Source organism: Mesoplodon bidens (assembly GCF_964165515.1).
Source record: "Mesoplodon bidens genome assembly, chromosome: 4".
In the NCBI taxonomy this organism is placed as follows: domain Eukaryota; kingdom Metazoa; phylum Chordata; class Mammalia; order Artiodactyla; family Ziphiidae; genus Mesoplodon; species Mesoplodon bidens.
Genome location: NC_138160.1, coordinates 65,509,331 through 65,522,190, shown reverse-complemented (window position 1 = coordinate 65,522,190; position 12,860 = coordinate 65,509,331). Strand labels below are relative to the sequence as shown.

Genomic DNA, 12,860 nt, shown 5'->3' with positions numbered 1-12,860 from the left:
TTTGGTCCTCACAACACCACTATGGGGTAAGTAATGCAATTCCCATTTTACAGGTAAAGAAACTGAGGTGTACAAAAGTTCATAACTTGACCCAAGTGACACAACTGAATGAGGGAATCAGAACTCAAGCTCAAGTGTCTCATTAACTCCAAAACTGTGCTTTCAGACATGGCCGTATGTGCTTTGCTGGATGATCTCGGTTAATGAACCTAAGTGTCAGTTTTTCTCATCTACAAAATAGAAGCAGTAACCAGCTCTGAGGATAGCTGAAAGAACAGAGATAACACAGAAGAAAAATGCAGCACAGTTAGACCCTGGTTTCCCTTTCTGCCATTTTCTTTCCACTCATATGATCCTCTTGAGTTTTCATCTTCTGCTTCCTCCCACATAGAGACTAGTTTACAGAGGAACAGACCTCACCTCTCAAGCCTCAGCACTTCCCTCTTCCCACCTTGGCTACTCTTCTTTCCTCAACTCTTAGATTTGGACGTCTGCTCCTTTCTACCAAAACATTTCCCTTTCTTTTTTTAAAAAAATATGTTTCCTTTTCATCCCTAAAATTAATCTAACATTTTGCATAAATACCTTCACCTGGACAGATACAATCCAGAATGTTTTTCAAAGGTAAAGGAGATGAAAGATTTTTCAGAATACTGTACTATGGGAGCAAAATTGCGTAATGCTTGCAATTGACAAAATTCAGTGTTCTTTACAACCTCACTACAAATATTGAATAAATGTGTGATACATTTAAATAATCATCAAAACACTTGTTTCCATTCCAGAGATGTGTACATTTGATCTGCCCATGCCAAGAGGAGGAAAGATATGAAATAATTAAGCCTATCTGTTATGGACTGAACTGTTTCCCCCAAAAAATATATGCTGAAGACCTCTGTACCTCAGAATGTGACCTTACTTGGAAATAGGGTTATTCTAGATGTAATTAGTTAAGATGAGGTCATACTAGAATAGGGTAGGCCCCTAATCCAATTTGACTATATTCTTATTAAAAGAATGCCACATGAAGAGAAATGCACGCAGGGAGAATACTATGTGAACATAAAGGCAGAGATAAAAGACAACACATCTCCAAGCCAAGTAACACCAAAGATTGCCAACAAACCACCTGAAGCTAGGAGAGAGACACTGAACAGATTCTCCCTCACAGGCCCACTGACATTTTGACCTTGGACTTCTAGCCTCCAGAACTGTGAGACAAATTTATGCCATTTAAGCCACCCAGTTTGTGGTACTTTTGTTTCGGCGGCCATAGTAAACAAATACACTGTCTAAATCACCAGTTATGTAATTCAGATTCTACAGGTATGGTCTTTAAGAGCCACATGAAAATCACGTTGACCCCAAATATTTCTAAGCAAATAAATTCTGACTCAGATGTGTTTAGAGTTATGAGCTAGACCTTTTTACATGATACTTAAAACTAGCTATGCCTGAAGTGGATGATAGCCCCTTCCTGTCACCCAGCCTGGCTTCCTTACTAAGTCACATGACTTTCTCTGATCAACTTCTATCTATTTTAATTCCACTAGGGGTTTGACAAGAATGCAAGATGTCGCCACACCATTTCTTCCACTGTTAAGTACAATGTTTTCATACCTGAACAAGCAATTATTCCACTAAAAGAGAAGAAATGATTTCTCAGAACCAATTCTGTGGCACTAAAACAAGGAATCACAAGAAAGAAAACTGCTTCTAAGGTTCTTTTTTTTTTTTTTTTTGCGGTAGGCGGGCCTCTTACTGTTGTGGCCTCTCCCCCTGCAGAGCACAGGCTCCGGACGCGCAGGCTCAGCAGCCATGGCTCACGGGCCCAGCCGCTCTGCGGCATGTGGGATCTTCCCAGACCGGGGCACGAACCCGTGTCCCCTGCATCGGCAGGCGGACTCTCAACCACTGCGCCACCAGGGAAGCCCCTAAGGTTCTTTTAAAATCAAGAAGTTTTTCTCCGAAAAATAAACTTCCCTTATATAGGTTTGCCTTTATTTTCAAAGCCTACTGAGAACCCTAAGATTTTCAAATGGATTCATTTGTTCATAATTTCTTAATCATCTGTTATATTCAAAGTACTATGAGCTGCCAGTGTATTGTGTTTGGGGTGGAGTAGTAAGAAACAGGACATAATTGAGAGGAGATAACTTTCTATAGCAGGAGGAAGGAGAAGAAGGAGGACTTCCCAAAGGAGGAGTCTGAGTTAGGACTTTAATGAGTCATTCTTTTCATTATCCATTCAATAAATACTTACCAGACTATACTACAAAGCCACAGTAATCAAAACAGTATGATATTGGCACAGAAAGCAGACACATAGATCCATGGAACAGAATAGAGAGCCCATGGTCAATTAATGTACGTACGGTCAATTAATCTATGACAAAGAAGGCAAGAATGTACAGTGGACAAAAGACAGCTTCTTCAGTAAGTGGTGCTGGGAAAACTGAACAGTTATATGTAAATCAATGAAATTAGAGCATTCCTCACACCATACGCAAAAATAAACTCATAATGGATTAAAGACTTAAATGAAAGGCCTGAACCCGTAAAACTCCTAAAAGAGGATATAGGCAGAACACTCTTTGACATAAATTGTAGCAATATTGTTTTGGATCTGTCTCCTAAGGCAAAAGAAGTAAAAGCAAAAATAAACAAATGGTGCCTAATTAAACCTAAAAGCTTTTGCACAGCAAAGGAAACCATCAACAAAATGAGAAGACAACCTACTGAATGGGAGAAAATATTTGCAAATGATATGACCAATAAGGAGCTAATATCCAAAATATAAAAACAGCTCATACAGCTCAATATCAAAAAAAAAATAATAATAAACCAGATTCCAAAGTGGGCAGAAAACCTGAACAGACATTTTTCCAAAGAAGATATACAGATGGCCAACAGGCGCATGAAAAGATGCACAACGTTGCTCATCACCAGAGAAACGCAAATCAAAAGTACAAGGGGATATCACCTCACACCTGTCAAAATCTCTATTATCAAAAGGTCTACAAATAACAAATGTTGGAGAGGATATGGAAAAAGGGAACCCTAATACACTGTTGGCGAGACTGTAAATTAGTGCAGCCACTATGGAAAAGAGCATGGAGGTTTCTCAAAAAGCTAAAAATAGAACTACCATATGATCCAGCGATTCTCCTGCTGGGTATATATCTGAAGAAAACAAAAACACTAATTCAAAAAGATACATACACCCCAATGTTCATTGCAGAATTATTTACAATAGCCAAGAAATAGAAGCAACCTAAATGTCCATCAATAGATGAATCGATAAAGAAGATCTGGTATATTTATACAATGGAATATTATTCAGCCATAGAAAAGAATAAAATTCTGCCATTTGCAAGAATGTGGATGGACCTAGAGAGTATTATGCTTGTGAAATAAGTCAGAAAGAGAAAGACAAATATTCTACTCTATCACTTATATGTGAAATTTAAAAAATAAAACAAGCAAATTTATATAACAAAACAGAAATAGACTCCATAGACACTGAGAACAAACTAATGGTTACCAAGGGGGAAAGGGAAAGGTGGAGGGGCAAGATAGGGGTATGAGATTAAGAGATACAATTATGTATAGAATAAATAAACAAGGATATATTGTACAAACAGGGAATTATAGCCATTATTTTGTAATAACTTTAAATTGAATATAATCTATAAAAATATTCAATCACTACGTTTTACAATATTATATGTTTCAGGTATACAACACAGTGATAATGTTGTGAATCAACTATACAACTGTACCTCAATTTAAAAAAAGGAATACTGATATATGCTACAACATGAATGAACCTTGAAGATATTATGCTAAGTGATAAGACAGTCACAAAAATACAAACCTTGTGTTATTCCACTTATATGAGGTACCTAGAATAGTCAACTTCATAGAGACAGAAAGTAATATGGTGTTTGCCAGAGTTTAGGAAAAATGAGTAATGAGAAGTTATTCATGAATGTGTACTGAGTTTCAGTTTTGCAAGATGAAAAGAGCTCTGAAGATGGACTGTGGTGATGGTTGCACAATACTAATGTATTTAATACACTTAAAATGTACTTAATGAATGTACTGCCCTTAATGACATGTACACATAAAAATGATTAAGATAAATTTTACATTATGTGTATTTGACACTAATAATACGTATTTTCTTTAAAAAGTGCAAATGTAGAAAAATGAGCACGGGGAAAAATACTTATCAAATGCTTGTTATAAAGGAAACACACAGTTGAGTGAGACAGGCAGATATTAAACAAACACTGATAAACAGATACCAATCATAATAAGTCCTATACACCATCCAAGAATAATACAAAGAACATAATTTAGATTAGGAGGTCAGAGAAAACCTCTCTGAAGAACTAACACTTCAAGGTAAAACCTAAAGAAGAAAGCAGTTAGCTGTGTAAAAACTGAAGAGAAAGAAAAGAATATTCTAGGTAGAGAGACGAGTAAATGCAGAGACCATGAGAAGAGAAAAACCTCTGGAATGCTCAGGAACTAAAGGAAGGCCAGAGTGAACAGACGACAACGAATGCATGAATGCAGAGGAGAGTCAGACAGAACAGCCATGTTTAAGAATTTTAATTTTATTTGAAGCACAATGGAAAGCCAATGAAGAGTTTAAGGCAGGGCAGTAATATGATTCAGCTTTTATTTTCAAAAAAGAGATCAGTTAGGAGGATACCGCAGCAGTCCAAGTGGGACTGACTGCAGTCAAGATGGCAAGACATGCACAGTCTCTGGATATATTTTAGAGGTAAAAGCAATAGGACTTAGTATTAGATTGGATGTGGTTGTCAAAAGGAAATATCCAGAGTAAATCCCAGGTTTCTGGCCCAAGCAACGCATTAGGTGGAGGGGACAGGGAACCAGGAGGAGGAATAGGGTTGAATACGTTAAGTTTGAGATGCCTGTGATACACCTATGTGTTTAGGAGCCTGACTTGAATATATAAGCCTGGAGAATAGAGGAGAGTAAGGCCCAAAGATACAAATTTGAGAATCACTGACATTTTGATATTTATGGTCATGGGCATAGGAAAGCTCATTTGGAGAGAACAGAAGGGGAGGGAAGGATAAGGGAAGGAAGAAAGCTGAGCTCCTAAGGTTCAGGCCTCAGGAACTCCAACATTTAAAAGATACAGAGAAGATGAACAGTGAGCAAAGGAAACTTTGAAGAAGCAGCTAGCAAGTTAGGAGGGAGACAAAAATGAGTAGTTTCCACTTTAGAAAAAGGGAACAGACTGTACAAAGGTCCAGAAATAAATCACACCCTAGTGTGCTGTGAGAACTGTAAATAGTAGGGAGCAAAACATAATCAGATATACATTTTTTAAAAAAAATCATCTTTGGGCTTCCCTGGTGGCGCAGTGGTTGAGAGTCCGCCTGCCGATGCAGGGGACAGGGGTTCGTGCCTGGGTCCGGGGAGATCCCACATGCTGCGGAGCGGCTGGGCCCATGAGCCATGGCCGCTGGGCCTGCACGTCCGGAGCCTGTGCTCCGCAACGGGAGAGGCCACAACAGTGAGAAGCCCGCGTACCGCAAAAAAAAAAAAAAAAAAAAAAATCACCTTTGGGTAATGCAGATAGAAACAGAGAAGGGCAATACCGGAGGCATGGAGATGCTTAGTTTCCTTAATAAAAAGTCTTTCATGAAAGGGCTTTCACCTGAGTGCCTTTCATAAAAAGTGATTTTACAAAAAGGCAAGATGATATAATACTACTTCGTGCAGAGAGGCAATGTTTTCATCATTGATCAAAATAGTTCATCCACTAGAAGGGGAGGAACTGATTTCTCAGGTTCCCTTTGTGGTTAATAATCTGCTATTCTGTAAGTGTGTATGCACACCTGCACACGCATGTACACACACACACACACACAGCTGCATTTCCAAGAAATCACTATCTCACTGAAGGAAATGTCTTATTTCCAATTTGTTCTGCATACTCATGTCGAACATTTCCTGAGGCAGAGACATGCTAGTAGATGTGTGGGTCTGGAGCTGCGGGAGATAATGGAGACAAAGTCATCAGCACATGAGTTACAGGAGAAGCCATGGCCACAGATAAGATCCTAAGTAGTGTTGAAAGTAAGAAGATGCCCCAGGAAAGAGCCACGGGTAACATCAACACTTAAGGTGCAGGCAGAAGAAGAGGTACTCACGGAGAAAACTCAGAACTTACCTTTGCTTAATGTTTCAAAATATAGGGTAAGTTACTGAATCTTGAATACTCTTCTAAGATGAACAAATCTGCCTTGGAAATTAATATTTTGCCTAAAATACCATTTTAGATACTCATCCCACACTTTTCAAAGTTTTCTGCCCCTCCCCCTCCCAACCAGTCACTATTTACAAGCAGAATTTGCATTGTGGGGCTTGTGGACAAAACCAGTAAAGTACCTATGGTATATGTATAAAAGATTGACAAGACCATATCAACTAAAAGAAGCAGAAGAAATTCAAAGATGGAATCTCAAAAAAAATGAATTCAATATAATTTAATTTTAAAAGGTCTTAGGACTAATGGCTTGCCAACATGGCATTCAGTTATAAGAAGCCAGAGGCCTACACTGAAGAATCTTCTTGCCTAAAATTACAGAACTGATAAAACGTATGGGACACAACACATAAGAAAGCATAACCTATTTATAAAAGCCAACGTGTTTCAGTAGAGTAACATCTGACCTCAATAACCCAAGTGAATTCTTTGAATCAGTAAGTATAGGGTAAAAGCCATTTATACTTTCTAGAAAGTCATTAGAAAAATTTGCACCAAAGAGGCCATTTTATAGAATAAAAAGTAGTGGGAGTGGAAAATCCTCTGAAACTTGAAACACTTGGTTCTGAATTTATGAACTGTGTGATTGCCCTGGAAGCTAAAATAGGTTAAAAATATAAAAAAGATCCTAAAGGATTTAAGAGAATTCATGGATGACTGACAAATAATGGGCTCTTGAAGAACTTTGGGAGATCCACCTTATATCTTGCTAAGTTCCCTTGTCACCAATTATTTGTTGTATGATCTCACTATAGACAAAAACTAGGCCCTAACCTTTGGCTGCCTATGTCAGAGACAGAATATTAGCCTGGATGCATGGCACCTAATGTTAGTACTAAAACAACAACAACAATAAATATATAGCTGAACTACTGACTAATCAGCTGAAGATTTTCTCTAGGTATTTGTTTGGAAGACATGGCAAGTGCAATTAAGATATAACTGGAATTCTTTGGAAGTCAATTTTTTTTATAAACACATTTTTATTTATTAATATTTATTTATTTATTTTTGGCTGTGTCGGGTCTTAGTTGCGGTGCACGGGCTCTGTAGCTGTGGCATGCAGGCTCTCTAATTGTGGCACACGAGTTCAGCCCCACGGCATGTGGGATCTCAGTTCCCTGACCAGGGATCGAACCCTCATCCCCCGCACTGGAAGGCAGATTCTTAACCACTGGACCACCAGGGAAGTCCCTGAATTCAATTTTAATGGATTAGGAAGCTTAAAGTTTTAAAACTATGACTTAAAATAAAAATGGCAAAGGAAGAAGTTTTGTGCGCCTCTTTTCAGCTATATATGTTTTACGCTGGTCTAAAGTTCATACTTGAAAGCACTGGAGTTCAATGCATGGAGTACCTTCTCTCAGCCTTTCTGGGAAAGGAGGGTCCCAAAGAGTACATGATCAACCCCCAAAGAGCATACAACATGGTCTACTGAATTTATCTCAAATTAATCCTATTTATACAAAACAAATTTAACAACAGAAATAAAAAATTTAATTTGCATGAAAAAGTCTGCTAGCAAGTCTGTTTCTGTTGAATATTTCAACTAACCAAATAAAATAATAAGAATAATGTGGATGCTTTAGATGCCTTTCTATCAGCCAGAAGGCAACACCCCTTATATTGCTGTCCGCAGACTATCTACAGAAAGCCATCTTGTCTGCTTTTGCTCCATGAGGTATCTTTATCTCGTTTGAATACTGAACCAAAGTAGATACTTCCATTTTCAGAATTCCTTCTTTACCTAGTCAGTTTCCCCTGTCCAAAGGTCTTTATGGTCAAGAAAAGAAATCGTAATGACCCATGAAAAGCTGAAGTGATTTAGTAATCAATCATCATCAGAACAGTATCTTAAAGCTTAGGACTAACAGTTAACAGCATCTGCTATCCTTTGCTAAAGATGGCTATTTACTAAGCACAGCATAAGATACAGCCATTAGTGAGGCTGCTGTGCAGTTTAAGAGACGATGCACGTAAAGCCCCTAGCATAGTGCTTGCTATATGATAAAGAGCTCAAACCTGGCAGTGAAGATTACTGCCTCCTTCTATTCCTTACAGCAGCCCTGTGAGGAGGTACTGTACCACCGCAAAGGTGAGAACACGGTGGGCTGGCTAGGGGGTGGTGAGCTGCAGCCTTAGTGGGACTGACTCAGTTGACAGAGCCCACTAACAGCACCAGCACTACACTCTCTCTGGTCCGTCCATATGGGAAGCTGTTCAAGATGGATTCAATGCTGATTTTAAATCTAGGCTCTACCAGCTGTGAAACATTAAGCAAGTTATTGAAGCTCTCTGAATCTGTTTACTCATCTCAAGGACCCACCCTCAGACGATGATTCTAAATATTAAATACTGGTACATAGTAAAAGCACAATAAATAATAGCATTCATTCATTCAGTCCGTCAGTCAACATTATTTGGACTCCTATTACGTGACAGGCATAGGTCACAGCTCCCAAATCTATCTGCATGTCAGAATCATCTGGGAGCTTTTAAAAATTCCAACTCCCAGGCCACACTGAAGGCCAATGAAATCACAGTATCTGGGGGTTGGATACAGGCATTAACTATTTCGAAGCTTCCCAGGTGATTCCAACGTGCAGACAAGCCTGGAAACCACTGTGTTTTAGGCACCAGACTCACCTACCTTCCCTGAAAGCACACCTAGTTTACTCATCCTACCTTCTTAAACATCTCAGATCTAAGCCCTCTTTCAGATTCCTACTGTTACTTCTTTAGCTCAGGTCCTCAGAACCTCTCTGTGAACTTGCTAACTTGTTCCCCACCCATGACCACTTTGTCTGCTCCCACACACAAGCCAGTTCTGATCCTATCACTCCCATGTGCAGAATCACTGGATTAAACTCTGGCTACCAGCTCCTCAGCCCAGCCTTCAAAGCCCTCAACAAAAGGCCCCAGCCTCTCTCCCTACACCCTTATGCTACTGATGACCCAAGCTAACTGGTTAACTCACTTTCTCCGGGCAGACCCCATGTCTTCCAACTGAAAGCAGACTCGTTCTTAGGGACAAAGAAAAAAATCTTCCCGATAATAGTTTATTGCCAGATACAAAATCAAATCGTCCCCGATTGAAAAGAGTGTTCAGATTAAACACACAAAAGACAATTCCTTTTACCTTAGTTTAAGGAGTGGCTGGGTCACCCACTTCTTTAACTTCCGTCTCCCAAATGAAGTTTTAGTATGGTCTAAAACCCAAAATAAACTTCCTTTGGTTTTCATATCAGTCTAAAAAAGACCAGAAAACAAGCTTTATCAACTAGATGATTGTATTTGTACCAAAACTGCTAGTTGTTCATGCGTCCTCATTACTCCATAGACCCCAATTTTAAATGTTACGCCCTAGCACAAAACAGAGCTCCAAACAGGTGTTCATTCAATGTCAGATGAATGAATGTATACATACACATATCCTTATATACACACACAAAGTACTTATATTTTACACAAGAAAGATATAGTCTATGTATAGTTTTTAGTTAACTAACAATAAATTATTGAGAAGTCTCTTTTGAAATGTTTGTCCTAAACATCTCAAAAATATAACTGCATCCTTTCCTGCCTTGGAAAGCACAGTGAAGATAATTTCATTTTCCTTTGGCAGTCCAGTATCTCCCACTACCTAAGAATTGCCATTCTAAAGAAAGATACTCTCATGACAACACTGAACAAGTTTAAGGAGAGAAGTGAACCTGTACTGCACTCTAGGACTGTACCCCTGAAGGGTTTGATTTTAGTCTGTTTTATTAAATCCTTAGCAAAAATTTATCTATGCCTTGCCACTTTAAAGTTAAGCCATTAAAAAATTTTACAATTAACTAGAGATGGTATTAAATTTTACCAAGGTTTCATTGTAGTACAAAATGTCTAATAATAGGTTTAAGTTCTATTTGGAACATAAAGTTGTTTTCACCTGATTTTTTTTTTTTTTTTTTTACTCTTTCCTTTTCCTTCAAATCAACGAGCAGGTACGTACAGACTACCTCCTGTGTGCTCAGCAGAATAACTGGCAAAGGTATATTAAGACATGGTCCCTCCCTCAGGGCACTTACATCCAAGTGTGGGAGAAAAGACTCCTAATGAGGACACAATGCCACCTGGCAGAAATCAACTATAAAAAGTGTGCTATAACCTCTCCAGGCCTTAGGAGTTTAAAGCAGAGCCCACACGGAAACTACAGTGGTCATGGAAGGCTCCCTGAGGACGAGCTGGGCAGGCAGAGCAGACCTATGAGGAGAATCCACATCAGTGACTGCACCATCCCTTCCTGAGACGACAGCCCGACTGCCTGGACCACAGTAAAGGGTCCCAGGAAGAGTACGGTGGAGGGGAATCATTCTCTAATTACCTGACATCATTGGAGAAGCAGGCTCAGACAAGACAGGGAGAACTGCGGGAGACCTGAGTCCTGTTATATCTTTGCTCTCCCTGACAGCCAGCTCCCTCCTCATGACCCCTTTCCATTGCTCTATGGTAAAGGAGGCCAAAGCCGAAGCACAAAGACAAGCAGAAGATGCTAATTCTCAGCTTCTATTTCTACAAGGGCCCAAGTCCTGATAAAGAAAGGGATTTTAGAGGGTATTCTGATGACGGATGATTTTTGCCTTAGGAATTTGATTTCAGAACTGACTCCACTGTGATAGGATGTGAACGAGGAGGATGTGGCAGAAGTAAAGAAATCTTGGAATGCCGGGGCTGTGTCTGCAGGCTTTGACTGTGGGCTCTTCTTCACCCCAGAAATGCCCTTTTGTGTGCTACGTCGGGGATGTATACAGAGTTGATGAGAAAGACTTGCGGGAAATATGCTCAACTTCAGGATGACAGAATGACATGATAAAAATGTTATTGCATAAAAGGAAGGCTGACTCCAGTATACAAGGACAGCCTGGCAGAGGGAGAAACCAAGTGAGAGAAACTAGACAGCAATATACAAATCCAGGAGTCAGGAGAATAAATTCAGCATTTACTTTAATTCACAGCAGTTCTAGTGATTCACAGCAGATGGTTCAGCTTTTCCACTACTTACTCAGATGACCTGGAACTGCTTTTTCTTTCTGTGACTTTATGCTATAATAACATTAGTTTTATAATATAATATCTCACATTCCCAAGTGATAGTTTAATACATGAAAGCAATAATTTTAATGTCTTCATTATCCTTCTCATTCACCAATAAAGGGCAAGTAAACAATGATGGAAGTTTGTGAAGTGAAATATTATGCATCTTACAGTCAAACTGAGTATCAGAGAAACTTGTTTTCTATGCTGGATAATGAAGTAAGACTGCAGACACTTCAACAATCAGTTAAAAGTATGTAGAAAAAACATAACCAAGCAGACCAAAAAACTCCACTTTACATTAATTTCCAAAGATGATGCCTTTCCAAAGAAATATTTGATAAAGAAATTATCAGGATGGACATGTTGCTTCAATCATTAAAAAGCACAGCTCTACAGCTCCCAGCATAACCCCCAAGTAAGTATTTCATGTATTTGGTCCTCAAAGAAAGTGAGCACTGCAGTTACCGGTAGATGTCAGGCAGAGCTGTCAGCTGAAGACAACACTGTTTTCACCTGCATACCTAAGAACAGACTGCTACCTGATCCCAAATTATTTTTCAAAACCATTTGGAATCTAATAGGCCTTATGTTTACCTGACCTGATTCTGAAGGATTTCCAGGTTCCTTAATGTTGTTCCATTAATTGTCATAAATTCCATTTCGCCTGACAACTGTTTAAAATTCCTGTAAAAGAATGAAATATGAGCCACGATGCAAGTGCATAAAGGAACAGAAAAACTAATTTAGGCATTAGAAATACTCCAGTAACATGATTTCCTGCGATAGGAAATCGAACCAAAAAAACCCCAAAAGAATATTCATTATAAGAGTATCTTCTATCGACGCTGGGCGCTGTTAGGTAAACTGATGTGAAAGGACAGCTGTTGTCACACCAAAACCAAGAACAAGGAAGGGAAGTAATGGCACCAACAATTTAAAAATTTTTTTATATTTCCACTAATAGAACCAAACATAGCCTTTTATCATTGGCAGAGCAAGTGGTGGTCTCTTCAGGAAAAGCTACGCAATTTGCTAGAAAAATGTCAGTACACTTAAAAACGTCCTCCTTATTCTTTAGCATGAGATCATCCTGAAAAACACTTTAAAAGCTTTTAATCAACATTCTGGTATGTGCAAATGTTATTTACTCTATAATTAAGACCACAAATTAATGTGGCTAATGTTTTAGTAGAGTATAAAACTGAAAAAGTAGAAATTACTTCCTTAAGTTCAAAGAATTCACATTCTCCATATGTCCCTGTAACTATCGCAAACTAGATTAAAAATTCAATAAATTTCAAATAAACTTGACTATTGAGTTCAATGTGATTAATAAATGTGTGCACAATTCAAATTTTGTCCTTATTAGTCTGTCATGTTAAGAAGTATATTAATCAATGCATTACTAATCCAGTAATTAATTTCCTTTATAAGCCAGTCATTTGACATTTCTGTCCATAGC

The 12,860-nt window shown here is 38.7% G+C and overlaps 1 protein-coding gene across 1 annotated transcript in view; it reads right to left on the bottom strand.

Moving 5' to 3' along the window:
• Positions 1-12,860, bottom strand: part of MSH3 (mutS homolog 3) — a gene marked incomplete at its 5' end in the record, with an annotated part of 184,857 nt that overhangs the window by 106,333 nt on the left and 65,664 nt on the right. Inside the window, 2 exon segments of the mRNA XM_081231819.1 lie at positions 9,456-9,565; positions 11,998-12,082. Coding sequence (XP_081087945.1) covers positions 9,456-9,565; positions 11,998-12,082 — 195 coding nt within the window.